Source organism: Takifugu flavidus, chromosome 11 (genome assembly GCF_003711565.1).
Source record: "Takifugu flavidus isolate HTHZ2018 chromosome 11, ASM371156v2, whole genome shotgun sequence".
Taxonomy (NCBI): Eukaryota; Metazoa; Chordata; class Actinopteri; order Tetraodontiformes; family Tetraodontidae; genus Takifugu; species Takifugu flavidus.
The window spans coordinates 8929437-8944356 of NC_079530.1; the positions used below are offsets into that span (position 1 = coordinate 8929437).

Below are 14920 nucleotides of genomic sequence, written 5' to 3' on the forward strand. Positions count from 1 at the left end.
GATATATAAAGTTTAAGTAATCGTTCCTCTTCTCTTCAACCCACAGGAACATTTCTAGTGTGGATGTGTGAACAACCGAAGGTGACAGCTGCATTAACGCCATGTCTGGAGCGGCATCACAGCAATGTGACGTGGATAAAAAGAGGTAAATAGCAGCTAATAACATTGGCCATCCCCCATTTCCTTAAATCTCTCATTCATTATGCAAATTTAGATTTACTTTGCTGTTAAAGTGAAGACATATTGCCAGAGTGTAACTGTACTTCTGTTCATCTATTACCTTTTGTGATTTACATACATATATGTAGCTGTTTCTGTTTTCCAGCTTTCTCTAAAATGTTCAGCTTTACTGGCTGGCTGGGTGAAGGAGTAGTAACAGGAGACTGGGCAGGAGAAATACAGAACCCTCAGCCACAGTTGTATCTAATTATTGTGTGGATCACGTCTACCTGGGGGATTAGAATCATCTTGGCTTTAAATAACTTCTTTTTGTGGGGTCATTGTAATGTGATTTCTCCTTCCCCGCACAGCCCAACTTCTGCTTGTGTCCTCTGCATCTGATTAGTTCTCAGCCATCAGGTCAGCCAGGAGGAACAAGAATCTATGGATTATTTCCTAAGCTAAACTAAGCAGCATCATTCATCCCTGAGTCTATATTTAACACGTTGAAAACAGTTTTGGAAACAGAGCAAATTCTTAGCGAAGCAAGCAATTTTAAAGGATCTTTATTGGCTTATACATACATTTCTGGTTATAATAGTTTGATAATACCAAGAAGTCAAAAATAATAGTTATATTATGCATTTATAAAAGTAAGCAGATATATTTAAAAACCTACGTAATCTTTGATAATATTATTGTGATGCTTTATTAATCACCAAAAAGAAACAGAGTAAAGAGGTTATATAATCAGGATTCAGGGTACATGTGCGTATGCTTGTTTGTGTGGTTTATTGTCCGCCGGTGAGGGGACGCCATCAGATTCTGGGGTTTCTGCAGCCCCACAGCCACTTTCCTCAGGACATGTTTGGCTCATTTCTTCCTCTGCTGTATTAAAGAGCAAAGAAACACTGTGGCATAAATTAAACAGTGCACTTTTTCTATGATTTAAATATTTCAATAACGTGGATTGACTCCTGTTTCTGCAGCACGAAGATGATAAAAACCCTAAAAAGCCAGTCGATGATGTGCAGGCGAGGGCAACGCTCCTTCACAAAGGTAATTAATTCAATATCGATCCAACAATAAATTGACTAGATTTTCTGGTTAAAGTCACCATTAAACCACACAAACACCATTTAGGACGTTTCTGGGGGGGGAAATACATCTGAATCTGGGAAAGAAGCCTCATTACTACAAACACTGACAAGCTATGTGCAGTCATGAATATGGCAACTTTTCTAATCAAAATAAGGTCTTGAAGGGCGATTTGTGAGCTCCGGCCGATTTCGTTTTAAAAACATTAAAATACACTGTTGATATGCCCAAAGCTTCTATTGTGTTGAAATTAGCATGAAAATAAGTTAAGTGTGCTTGGGAGCTCACCATGGCCTAATGCAACTAGCACGAGGAACCACGAGGAGCTAAATGAGGGCTCACAAATCCTTTAAATGTGAGGTCAAAACCATGATACCTTCATAACGTTAGGAGGGAGCTAAGCCATTTATAGTCATGTTGCTTTTGAGTTGTGGGTTTGTGGTGGAAATCATCAGAATTTGTCTATTCTTACTTGAATGCAACATTTGGAGCAACAATATGTCTTTGTCCTCCCCATCCTGTGGGGGGACGTGGCTGGAGGTACCACCGTGGTGTGATTGTCCAGGGTTAGCATGAGAAGATATTCGTTCTTGGTCCTCAAAGTTTCTGGCTTTCCAAAGAGGTAGGACTATTTTATTGGCAACAAGGAATTTTCAGGTATCACATTTGTCTTCCACTCTCCATTTGGCAACATTTGAATTAGCCTCTGCTCATCCAGTCCTTCCCTGGGATCCATGGGAAATGCATAGCAGCAGCAGACAGAGCGTTTCAAGTGTTTCCAGTGTTTTGGCCTCTCTGTCATTCATCTGCTCTCTCACCCTTCACGGCTCCGTGTGTGACCATTTTCTATCAGTCCTCTGGTGTTTCCTCAATGTCCCTTCTTCTCTCTGGGGGCGTGGCTTGTCAAAGCAGCATCTGATTGAGAGGCATGTCAGGGTCAAGAGGAATCAAAGCTGAAAGACAAGAAGGGAAGAGTACAATTACCGTGTGTGTGTGTGTGTGTGTGTGTGTGTGTGTGTGTGTGTGTGTCAGCAGAATGTAAGGACGCTGCCTCTCCAGGTAAAGAGACTGATTTATTAAGTACCGTTGCATCATTAAATATTAACAAAGCCATTGCATTTAAGCATCACACCAGGGTGACCTTTACACACACACGCATGCGCACACACACTGAACTGACCTTTTACTTCCTAGAAACTTTAATGACCTGAGTATGATTAGATCTTAATATAGTTTCCTTTTCAACTTTTCTGTGCAGATAATTCATCATAGTGTCAAAGAAACTTTAATCTATTTGCGTTTTGTTTTTAATCTGGACGGTTCAGAATCCTCACCTGTCCCAAAGGTTTACACTCCTGCAAGAGTTGCTGCAGCAACCGGCTGAGATCAAAGCTGTAAAAGAAAGGAAACAGAGTAATTACTCATCAGATCAAAGGAAGTTGCCGTCAACTGTATGCTGACAATGGAACACCTGGATTTGGATTGTCAACGCTGTACCATCGTCTTGGTAAGTTCAGTCCAGTTATTGTCCAACAGATCTTAGTCAAGACAACTTTGAGAACTGTTTTGGACAAAGCAACTTGTTTGAACGTAGTAAAAATGTTCAGTATTGAACATTGAGAATCGATCCACAGATGTGATCCGACCCGCCTGATTGCTGCTGTCACTGTTGTTGGTCTGAGCTCCGTTCATCCAACCATCTGCACCAACCACGGGCCTTCTGCGAGGGATGTCTGCTCTCCCTCTCCGCACTGATTATCCGATTTAAACTGACCCAAACTGCTGTCCCTGGATTTAAAAATGATTCAAAGGTTTCCACAGGATCCACAGGAACACGTCACTCCGAAAGAAGCCAAAAATATAAATATTACGCTACTTCTGTAACAGGAAATTTCACCTGCATTTCAACCTCACCTCGAGTCTTCTTTGTGTTCTGGCGCTTTTGTGTGTTATTTTGTAAAGTTTTGTCCCACAATCACAAGGAAGTTACCGTGTATGATCCCCGGAGGCGAACACTCAAATTAATTCTGATGACTGAGGTTTCACGGTGTCTTTTTTCAAAATGAACAGAGTGTGTGTGAGTGTGTGGCGGAGCAGACAAGAGGCCTGCAGGGCCGCAGCAGCCCCGGAACTGCACTGAGGACGGCTGCCTGAGCATGTGGCCGAGCAGCTGGTGTGAGGGAAAGATGCTGACCATCGCCCGTGGTCATTTATCAACCCTCAAACGCAGATTAACCAGCCAGAGCGTGCACGCGCGCGTGTGTGTATAGAGGGTGAATATTTTAAAAAATACACACAGACGGTCCCCTTGCATCAACCTCCATGTAAGTCTGCACTTCACTGGTTTCATTCTCATGTTCTCCACACACACACACACACACACACACACACACACACACACACACCACACACACACACACACACACACACACACACACACACACACACACACACACACACACACACACACACAGAACAGCCGGCCTCTGGGCTGGTTCACAGCTGTGTTCTCTGCTTTGGTTTGATGCATCTCAGTTTGTGTCACAGATTGATGGGCAGAGGAAGTGATGGAGGAAGAAAAGAATAAGCCCAGGTGTATGTTGACGATGATGATGATGATGATGATGGCCTGTATTGCACCAGTGTGCTCAATTGTTTCAACAATAGAGGAAAAAAGCTTCAAAGATGAATTGCCAGAGGAGCAGCTGTTGGCCTAGTTAGCAGTCCTGTCCTAAACTCAGGGTCTCTGATCTTTTGCTCTTTCTCTCACACACACACACACAACACACACTCTCACACACACACACACACACCCTCCCAATACATATACACACAGACGAGCTGCCAGCATTAACTGAACTCTGCCTTTGCTGTCCTGACCGCCTCACAAATCTGTTTGTGCGTGTGCGTGGTTCTGTGTGTGGTGTGTGTGGTTGTGTGTGTGTGTGTGTGTTGTGGTGTGTGTGTGTGCGTGTGTGTGTACACATGGATGTTCTGTGTCCATGACTTCAGTTTTCTCCAAGATCCAATTAGCCATCAGCGCCTCAGGTTAACATTTAATGACGTTCCCACTGACTATTTCAAAGCGCCAGCACCTTTATGCCCCAATAATAACTGACAAACAGTAAACTGTCATAACCCTGACAAGCGACTCCTGAAAATATTCTCATTTTTCAAATACTATACATGATTCTTAAAGCACACCTAATTTTTTGCAGTTAATAATCATCTTTTATTACATCATTTTGACACAATATTGAGTTATTTTTTCTTTTCATCTTTAAATCAGTCAACAACTGCTGGACATTACCTGGATGTTAGTTTGGCTCTTAAAATCTGAGTTTGTACCAGTTCTGTTGGACTTGTTTTTATCTCAACAGCTAAAAAAACATTAACTTTTGAAGGTTTAATTCTCTAATATGTGTTTTTGAAAAGCTTAATCACTGAGATATTTCAGAAAGAGCAAGAAGAAAGGACAGAAGGAGAGAAAATAAGATGACATGAAGCAGAGGGCTGGCCTCATCAGGGGTTACTCACTTCTGCTCAATGATGCCACAACCTTCAGCAGTTATGACACATAAATACACTCCCTGTTCACACACTCACCAACTACACACACATTCTGCTCCACAACAACTGCTGCTCACTTCTATTCAGCCATCCAAACAGCCACGCTCACTCTCTAAAGCCCCCACACACCAAATCTCATTTCCAGATGTCTCCAGGAACACACAGATTCACACAATTAAAAATTTGGGACCAACATGTTTCCAATAAAACCACACATAAAAGCTCCAAAAGTGCCAGTGATGCTGTAGAGGAAGATGGATGGAGTCATTTTGTGTGTTATAAAACTATTCTTAGTTGCACCATCCTCAGGCCTCTAATGAACCACTGATGGATGGAAAGAATTATTCAGCTCTTATAGGATGAAAAACAGAACGTGAACAACCTTTAAACTATGGATGTCACTGAATATGGAAATGAGCTATTAATATTAAAATTGTGACCTGTTTAACACGGGAGGAAGCTCTGCTGAAGCTCTTGACGTGGTCACAACACTTCCAAATATGTGATTGATCAGGTTTGAGGACAAACACTGTAGAAAACCTGCACTATTAATAGCAGCACCAGGGTCCTATGCAGCGTCAGAGGCTGAGCTCAGAGCACGCGAGCCCATCATATCAACATGAATGTAGGCCATCCGTCGCACCCCCATACCTGAGCCTTGGGAGAAGCAAGTGAACAGATATAGTTAACCAACTTAATCTGGGTCCATTATCGGAGGAATAATGACAAACGAGGCCTTTTTCAACCTCAAAACTGATGATGTTTAAGACGAGAGCAACAAATCCTCTCAACCATTTATGCTCTTTCATCAGTGTGATCTGTAGTTAGTCTGGAAACCTGCAACAATGACTCCAAAAACTTTTTGTAATCATGATATTAACAAGCACAGTAAATACAACATGCCTGTCACATGTGGTTCACAGGTTATGGCAGACAGCAGCTCCAATAAGCACAACTTGTCACTACCAAGCCAGACATTTCAAAGGGATTTTCAATGCTTTTGAACTAGTGATGTTAAGCTACTGACCAGATACTGGATATTTTGACTGGTTCAAGTGTTCATATCACACATTTACTTATGATATCGCACAGCCCTGCAACATGTAGCCACAAGAGAAACACAGCAAGAGATTTGGATTGAAATGATTGAGCACCAATACCTGAGTAACTTTAGTTTCCAGACAAATTCCCCCACTGCACATACAGTGTAGCACAAATCTATCCATCTATCTATCTATCTATCTATCTATCTATCTATCTATCTATCTATCTATCTATCTATCTATCTATCTATCTATCTATCTATCTATCTATCTATCTATCTATCTATCTATCTATCTATCTATCTATCTATCTATCTATCTATCATCTAGGGTGATCGGTTAATTGGGATGAAGAAGTCTGATTGGAAAACGTCAGTGTGTAGATGGACAAACCGTCACCCAGTCAGATCTCTGCAGGTATAGACATCTATAGACATTTATACCAATTGATCACGTTCCACGCACAGACACACGCATGCATGCACACACACACACAGCAAACACATTCAATTAGCACAGCATGAGCTGAATGGGCTTATCTGAACAGCATTAAAGTGTTAAATGGAGCCCTTAAGCCCTGTGTGTGTGTGTGTGTGTGTGTGTGTGTGTGTGTGTGTGTGTGTGTGTGTGTGTGTGTGTGTGTGTGCGTGTGTGTGTGTGTCTGTGAGGTTGTCCTCCGTGTCAAATCTCCATTGCTAATACAACCATGAATGAAGGAAGATTCTGGCCATTAGCACATCAAAGATAACCAATCTTTTCTTTCATGGTGGAGCTTTGATCATTAAAAGGTTCTATGTTCTAAGGTTTTGTTCTCATTGCAAAGGATTAAAGCTAAACCTTCATTCAAGCATCTATTTGATGATTTAGTATTTAATAACAAGAACAACATTTGCATAAACCAAAAATTGATTTTACTGTAAAATGCTTTTTCTGTCTTTTTCTGAGGTCTGTAACAACATGGCTGATTAAAACAAATCCAGTTGGCTTTTCTCAAAGCAAAAACCTTCATTTCATTCTTATTGTACCAGCGGTCAATGATCAACATCCGACAGTGAAATAACAACGCAGTGACTCCTCCAGCTCGACTCGGGCAGTCCGACGGAGTCGCCGCCGATCGCATTGTCACATGTGTCATGAGCACCATGGAGGACGGAGCAGAGCTCTGAGAAATGCCGGTTCAAGTGTGTGGACATGTCTGATGAGTGCACTAGTGCTGGTGCACGTTCCTAGAGGGGGTGGGGCTGTGTTCCCTGACTTCCTTCCTGATTCAGACTGCCCAGTGGAGCTCCATCTGTCAAAAAATAGACCGGTCATGTGTATCCTCCTCAGAGAGGGGAGCCGACTCAGCAACTATTACTGTGTTGGTGGGTATCCAGAGTTTACGTTGGATCGCTCGCTACTAGTTAGTCGGCTGGAATACTGGAGCAGTGCTCCTTTTGGTAGAGTAGGGGTCTTTCAAAAAACCGTGCATTCGGCAAATTACATTTAAATGGTACACTAAGTTAAATCATATATATGTATGCCTATTGTCTGTGGACTCTCACACACTTATGGATCATGGCCCCCTGGTGCCAGACACCTTTTAGCAAATAAGTCTCAACTCGCACCATTACTTCAATAGGGCCAAAACTGGGAAATACTTTTTCTCTGTGTGTTTATGAAAGGGTTGGTTTGCATGCTTATGAGTACGTTATTGTGCAGTGCTGCCCAGCAAAACCAGTAGGCGGTGTTGTAAGAGTATAATAGCAGCTAGCTGCAGCTATCGGCTCAGCTTTTTGCCACCTCTGATGTGTTAGATTGTAAACTGGCTGGGTTCCTCAAACTGACTACAAACATGACAAGAACATGATCGAATAACAATCAAGCAAATCAAATTTGCATAAAGCCACGAAGAGGCTGCCACCCAAACACTCTACATGCTAACAGGGCACCATAAAAACAATCCCAAATTAAATTCAATTTCACAGATGAGGCCGTCTCTGGATGATACAGATTAATTCCGAACACACTCAAAGTAAACACAGAGAGACGCAAAGAGCACAAAACAACTGCGCTCCAACTGCCCCAGGGAGCACTTTGGAATATTTAATGCGACAAAAAATTAAGCCATGCTTAATGTGTGTGATGTTCTAGAACAGAACACGTCATTTGCCAGCATTCTCAAGACACGTGGCGAAAAAAAAATCCACCTTCCAGAGGGGGTGAGCTGCCAAATGTGAACTAATTAAAAGGATAGGACAGCTTTGACAAACTCCACGTGTGTGTGTATGCATGTGTGTGTGTGTGTGTGTGTTAGAGGGTTGCATCTGCTCCTAACAAACAAATGAGTAGACATCTGACTTTTTCTTAATGTTTTCTCTCTGATGCTCGTTGTCATTGAGGAAATGACCTTTTCCACAAACCTTTCCGCAACCGCCACCACAAACAGGAAACTGAGTGCAAAGCCGATCCAACAGTTTCACCATCTTCTCTGCACACGCATGTGTAGGTTTACTGAGGTTCCGTCACCCAGCACCTGCCACTAGCATCACCAGGGTGTATGCTAGCATAGCATCATGGGTTACTTGGACATTTTCAAGGTGAAGAACATATGCGGGAAGTGAACGCTGTTAACAGGTTAGGTTGATGTTCAAAGGATCAAAAGAAAAAGACAGAAAGATTGATTTTGTCAGCTTTGCTATGTTTCCACGCGAGGCATATTTGGCAGTGTTGCCTAATCAATAATCTGGGAATGCCAATGATATTAACAACCTGATATTGGGAGTTTCATTATTGAGGATTATTCACAGTGTCTGCAGTATTTAACATTCTGTTAGTCTAGAAGTAATTAAAATACAAGATCAGCGTTACCCTGTGCCTACCGTTGTACAGGGTCTGGTGGTGGGGGGCCATTTCCTCACCCACCCCCCTTCTCTGAGCGCCATCCCTGTCAGGGGAGCCGCCGCCGTATCTCCCTTTGCTTTTTTCCATGCCGGGACTGTACTGATAGTGATGGTGGTGCCGCACAGACTCCGGACTTCCGATGATGACCCTCGCTTTCCGTAGGTGCTCTGGCGTCACCATGGCGGTCTGTCTCGCCTCAGCTTTCCCACAGACTGCCCCCACTTTGGAAACGGCATGATGTCTGCGACTCGGGTCTGGGCTGGAGTTAGTGGAGCCCTTCCCAGAGCCCGGAGATGCTGGCGCTGACATCACTAGCTGTTTGTGGGCCAGCAGGTCAGCGCTGCTGGGTTTGGGATGGGAGTCACACGGTAGCCTGGTGGGAGACTTGTGTTTTTCCAGGCCTGGTTCCCGGGGGTCGAGATTAGTCAAGGACCCCCCTCGAGGTCGGCAGGCCTGGGGGAAAGTGTGATACTCTGGGGTAGAGCTGTGCCTCCTGCCCATAGATTCAAACATGTCCGCTGGTCTTAAACCAGATCCAGGACTGGTTCCGGAGGAGGGGGGAGGAGGTTTGAGGTTATCAGGGCTGTCTGTGCTCCCCGCACTGGAGGTGCTGCTCCCGTCGCCAACATCTCGCAGCAGGCCTGGAGCCGGGCCGCTCCCGCATAGCTGAGAGGAGCTCTGACTGTCGACAGAGCTCCTGCGACCAAGGCCCCCGCCTCCACCAGCCGCGGTCATGACCCGCTCCTCCTCCAGCATGAGACACACCTCCTTGAGCTCCAAGTTCTCGCGGATGACCTCCACCTGTCGCTGCTCCAGCTCCTTCAGCTTCTGTAGATAGATGGCCACCTCCTTCCTCATCAGGCTGGCGCTATAGCGACCCAGGCGCTGCCACTCCCGTGACACACGCTTCCCCTTCTGCCGGTCGTCATCCAGGAAGCAACACAGGTCCCGCAGCTCCTGGTTGTCCTCCTGGAGTTTCTGATTCACATCCTGGTTTACAAACACAGACGAAAAATGTTACTGAAGCTCTTATGAATGAGTTTCTGAGGCAGCAAAAACGATGGAACTGACACTGAGTTTATGTAAATAATATTAAATTGATGCACATAGTGTCCAAAAATGTTAGACATGCAAAGACCAAGTTCAACGTTTGTTAATACCCTTCACGTCAGCAGGGAGCCGCCTTCATTATTTTGTGCCATGCAACAGGTTTAAGTCTTGTTTCTGCCTGATCCATTTACCCTTCACTGACAGCATGGCCGGGTACGGAACCCGCGCGGATCCCAACCAACGTGATCGCCGGTGTCTCACCTTCAGACTGCGTATTTCGTTCAGGTGCTGCTGGAGTCTCCGGTTCACCTCCCGCATCAGATTTCCGTGCTCCACGATGACGCCTCTCTTTTCCATCTCTGCCCTTCGCAGCCTGCGCACCAGCTCCTCTTTGCTCCACTTCAGCAGCTCCTCGTCGCTGATTTTGGAGAGCTCCTCTGTGGGGCTCTCTGCGCTTTTGGGCTGCTGTGCGCTTTTCTCCATCCTCTTTAATCTCCAGCTAAGGCAGCCAAGGGAGAAAAGTGCTGTGGGCTATTTAGAACAATTTTCAAGAAAAAGACAGCCCCTCAGCCGCGATCCGAGCAGCAGTTGGTCTGTGTCCCCCACCCACCCACCCTTCTTTCTTTTATGTTCACTAAATTACATCGCGCTCATTTCGCCCGCGTCCTTCCTCCACGCCCATGCTGCAGATCCCGGTGCTGCGCCGCTTGATCGGTGCGCATGATTCTGCGTTTCGTGCGGGGCCTGCGGACGGCTTGCCCGGATGGTTTATCTCCATGTGCATGCCGGCCAACCTGCGTGCAACCCCGCTGCTCGGTGCGGATCACCGCTGTCCGCACACCGGGGAGGAAGACGGCAGAGAGCGGGGAACTGAGGAGGAAGCGGCTGCAGGTGAATCCTGAGAGAGAGGAGATGCTGGTGTGTGGAGTTCTCTCTCTCTCTCCCTCTCTCTCTCTCTCTCTCTCTATCTCTCTCTCTCTCTCTCTGGCTCCTTTGCGCCCCCTGCTGCACTGATATGGTGTTTTCCACTTAAAAATATCTGATAATTAACGTTGTTTTTAATGTTTTTAATGTACAACTATTTAATTAATACGCCATGATACGCCCTTCATGAAATTCAAAACAACCAGGACCTGAAGGGGTTCTGGTTCAGGAACCTTTGGGTCTCATCACTGCTTTTCACAGATGATGTCTTGATTCCTGGTTCCTTTGGACAGGAACCTTCAGCACACACGGATGCGGTTTGCAGCCGCGTGAGGCACCTCAAAGTTCAAGGCTGTGATTCCTGCCTGAAGAACGGGTGCCTTGCTCCATCCAGGGCAGGGACTCAAGTGGAGGAGTTTAAGCACCTTGGGTTCTTGTTCACAAGTGAATGGGAAATGGAGCGTGCAATTGACAGGCGGCAGCCGCAGTCATACAGAATATGTAGCAGACTGTTGTGGTAAATACAGACCTGAGCCGTTCCTACCTCCAGGCATGTCCCACCGGGAGGAAATCCCGGGGAAGACCCAGGATAGGGACTATGTCATTCGACTGGCCTGGGGATGCCTTGGTAGAGTGTCCTGGTAGAGGGACGTCTGGGCGCCTCTACTCAGGCTGCTGCCTCTATGGTCCAAGGGAGATGCTACCATTAAAAACACAACAGAGGTGACAGTACGTGAATTTGGCCCAAGAAGCATGAAAACCTCTTTAAAATGTACTGACACATTGTGACCACAGTTGCACCTCTTAAGTTCACCCACACGGGGGCGCTGAGACCGGTTTCTCGTTCATTTCAGTAGAAACAGGTGCTGCTATTTTTGTTTTTAACCGCGCTGTCTGATTCTCAGCAAAGTATAGATAATCACTTTATCTCCGCTGCCCTTATGCTTCAATGTTGGCTTGTTCCCATCATAATTCCTTCATTATTATTCCTTATGTTTATTCCCTTTTGATGTTAAGTGCACAGGCATGCTGTGTTGTAAAGATGTCACTTTAATGTTTTTTTTATATTAACACAAACCAAATGTTCCTCAAAAACTTATATATTGAAGTAAATTGTCTTTCATTATTTATGAAATAGTCACTGCAGTGTGACTTGATTCAGATTCAGATTCAGGTCCTTTATTGTCCCACACGGGGAAATTTACAGTGCAACAACAGCAAGAGCACGCAGAGAAAAATAAGATAAAATCAAATAGAACAGGATTTGGGATATACAAAGAGGATGTATATTTACAATAATCCAGATAAATGGATACTCGGCCTCTGTGTACCTGTACATAGTACAGAGGGTGAATACAATATACATATCAGAATATATAATTTTCAGATTGTGGCAAAGGTGACATTTCTCTTCTGTAGCGCTCAAAATATTAAGGTCTTCTGGTGTTTAGGTTACAGTTTCTGGAAGGTTTGAAGATCCCAGGTCAACTGAATCTGCATGTGATTAGATGAACAAGTGATGACGTGCAGGATAGTAGCAGTGATGTCGCTCGACGTGGCAAGGGCATCATTTCACAGATATAAGTGCAGCAAGGAAGAAAATTCCAAGAATATCTGAGTCACAAGTAAGTGCTTGGCTGAGAAATCTTGGCCTACTGGTTGTGCTGTTCTATAATCAGATAAGGAGGAGCATCTGAAGTTCCGATACATTCAGATCCAACACATGTTGTAAGAATAACAACCGGTTTGATCGACAGCCGTGGCCCAACAGAGCTGGACTGACCCGATGAAAGCAGGAAGTAAAGCAAATTTAATTAGCAGTTGATCACATGTCTGCTTTGTTTATTGAAAAGACAACTGCATTAAAAGTGATGAGGAATGCTGACAGGTCACCTTGTGGCGTCCAACAGGATCTTCTGACTGAGGAACTGAAAGAGAAAATTCCAGTGTTGGGGAACTGACGCTGGTGTTGTACTTGAGCTGCTAACAGGACGTTAAAACTAAGTTCAGCACTTACTAAACCTACTAAAAACTGTTTTGTGAACAGAAGAACCCTGTCACTTATGAAAGTCCATAGGTATGGTCACAGATCAGATCTGCTCTCACTTTAATCTCTCTTGGGCTCCTGCTGTTCTCTTCTGTACTTGGCCTGTGTGACATTTATGGCTCTTGACCTCCACTCATCAGAGAACCGAAGGGCTTCATCGTGGAAGACAAACACTCATGAGGTAACCTGGTGTTTTTGGAGGGTGGAGGTGGGGGGGGTGTGGCTCGGAGACTTGATAAACTGGAAAGTTGTGGCTGTGGGAGCAGTGTTTTCAGTCGGAGCTGTGAGGTTATCCTGGCAGCATGGAGACAGCTGTGGTCCTGCTTCTGTCCGTCCTCCTGGTCTCCTCCTGCAGCGGAGAAGATTTTTGCAAGGGTAAAACCTGTCCGGCATTTACAGTGATTGAAAGAAATCAGGTAGGTCTGAGGTCCGGTCAGGCTGGACGCCGCTCTCCCGAAGAATCCAGAAAGGTCACCTCAGTGCTTCTTTGTCTGCAGAATTATGAAATACACCAGTTTGTCCCCACCACCTGGATCAGGACAAAGGTCGCAGGAACTTCAGACTCTGACTTCCTCGACGCAAATGGACGGCTGAAGTCATTCGTTAAGAATGGTGAGGGTGTGTTTGTACCTGAAATCTGTTACTTTGCAGTGAGCTGAGGATGTAAACTTCACCGAGAGGTGAAATAAAACAAGAAAACAACTTAGTGTAAAATTAAAGGAGGTTTCTTTAGTGCTCAAAGACGGAGAAAGTGTGATGCCAGAAGTGGTGTAGCCTAATCCTTTAGCTTAGAAATGGTTCTGACAATATGCCTAATTCTTATAAAAGTGGAGCCTCAAGATGAAACTTCATAGTTAATAATTATTCCAGAGATCAGTTTCTAAGTACTTTGTATAGCAACATAGTAATAACAGGACGCTGATGTAACTCAGATTTGGATTTAAACCTGCGAAATGATTCTTGGGTTTCTTTTTCTGCTTCTTCATTTTTACAGGTGAAATCAGTCTTGATAATACCTGGCCTGTGTTGATCAATCACACCAAAGATAACCATTTGTGGTTGTGCTGGTTTGTTCCACCCAACACGCAACTTTCAGCTGCCAGCTCATCGGTTGAAATTTTCCATCTACCTTCATCCACCTTCTATGTCCGGTGAGCGGCTCGAATTGACATTACTAGTTAAAACCCAGGGTTGTGGACCACCATTAACGTGTTGGCGCCATCTATTTTTGAAATGGCATCCTTCGTTGCTTCAGAAGCGGCGGAAATCAGCCACGCTGCGCTTTGGCGCCGTGACGTCACGTCTGTAATTGCCCCCCCCCCCCCCCCTGCGCAGTTGGGATGAGCTCCGGCTGCTTATTGAAGGCTGCTCGTTGTGTCGGCTCTTTGAACCGGCCGAATTCATCCGATCAATTCAAAACTGCAAAAACTATCTCATTGTCTAAATTATTGCTCCATTTCGTGACCCGATGCTCTTCCTGTATTTCCCATGTAAAGGAACTTCGGTGGAATTCCAAGCGTCCAGAGTGGCAAATCGAACGCAGCCAAGCTGCTGTCCGATCTGGAGAGAATCTGTTCGAACCTGGACTCGGTCGAGTACAGCGGAGCGGGCTACGATTCCTTTTGGGCGCTAAAGCACCACAATGAGGTCTGGATAAATCAAGATTCCAGCTGTTAGACTAGGAAACCAACCTGGGAACAGCCAAGATATTCTGCTCACTGCTCGGCTCTTATTTAGTTAAGTTTCTTCATTTCTGCCAGTGTTCTGGTTATAAAGGATTACAAGTGTTAATCGCTATGCACTGCCTTGGGCTAACGTGCATGTAACAAATAGAAACCTAATTGTGCAAAACCAAATAAAAGTTCTTATATTTCTCAATCGGAGTTTACTTTATAATTTTACTTGTAACTTCTATCTATTGATCTCCAATGTGTAAGACAACATAATGTCACAGTTCACTGTTCAGGCACAGAATGTTGTTACCAATAACCTGTAAGTGGGTTCATTAATTGAAGCGCAATCTCAGTACTAAAATGTGTTATGTGTGGATTTAAATTCCGGTTCATCACCTGGATAAATCCAAATTTTGTCATTCATTTTTGTGTTTCTGCAACAATAAAAAATGGACTTTCATCAAGACCGTTAA

At 44.6% G+C, this 14920-nt stretch overlaps 2 protein-coding genes across 3 annotated transcripts; one reads left to right on the forward strand and one right to left on the reverse strand.

Moving 5' to 3' along the window:
• Positions 1-709: 709 nt before the first annotated feature.
• Positions 710-10399, reverse strand: ccdc85a (coiled-coil domain containing 85A). 2 transcript variants are annotated; one of them, XR_008952780.1, is made up of 4 exons: positions 10065-10399; positions 8721-9743; positions 2592-2649; positions 710-2210 (listed from the first exon to the last, which is right to left on the reverse strand). XR_008952780.1 is itself a non-coding variant. In XM_057047889.1 (4 exons), the coding sequence occupies exons 1-4, from the start codon at positions 10284-10286 to the stop codon at positions 2195-2197; spliced, it is 1308 nt and encodes a 435-aa protein (XP_056903869.1). In that variant the 5' UTR covers positions 10287-10399; the 3' UTR covers positions 710-2194. The 2 variants fall into 2 exon arrangements, 1 of the variants encoding a protein (XP_056903869.1); XM_057047889.1 differs by having other exon boundaries at positions 8732-9743.
• A 2630-nt stretch (positions 10400-13029) lies between these two features.
• Positions 13030-14920, forward strand: soul2 (heme-binding protein soul2). The gene is made up of 4 exons (XM_057047890.1): positions 13030-13190; positions 13272-13386; positions 13769-13925; positions 14271-14920. Exons 1-4 carry the CDS (start codon positions 13077-13079, stop codon positions 14449-14451), a joined length of 567 nt encoding a protein of 188 aa, XP_056903870.1. The 5' UTR covers positions 13030-13076; the 3' UTR covers positions 14452-14920.

What these genes read in the sequence shown, in the direction of transcription:
- ccdc85a (XM_057047889.1), bottom strand. Translation starts at nt 10,286, where the DNA reads ATGGAGAAAAGCGCACAGCAGCCCAAAAGCGCAGAGAGCCCCACAGAG. An exon ending in ACGAAATACGCAGTCTGAAG is followed by an intron (nt 9,744 to 10,064) that starts GTGAGACACCGG and finishes TTTGTAAACCAG; the next exon opens with GATGTGAATCAGAAACTCCA. An exon ending in CCACCAGACCCTGTACAACG is followed by an intron (nt 2,650 to 8,731) that starts GTAGGCACAGGG and finishes TTTCTTTTACAG; the next exon opens with CTTTGATCTCAGCCGGTTGC.
- soul2 (XM_057047890.1), top strand. Translation starts at nt 13,077, where the DNA reads ATGGAGACAGCTGTGGTCCTGCTTCTGTCCGTCCTCCTGGTCTCCTCC. An exon ending in GAAGTCATTCGTTAAGAATG is followed by an intron (nt 13,387 to 13,768) that starts GTGAGGGTGTGT and finishes TCATTTTTACAG; the next exon opens with GTGAAATCAGTCTTGATAAT. An exon ending in TCATCCACCTTCTATGTCCG is followed by an intron (nt 13,926 to 14,270) that starts GTGAGCGGCTCG and finishes TCCCATGTAAAG; the next exon opens with GAACTTCGGTGGAATTCCAA.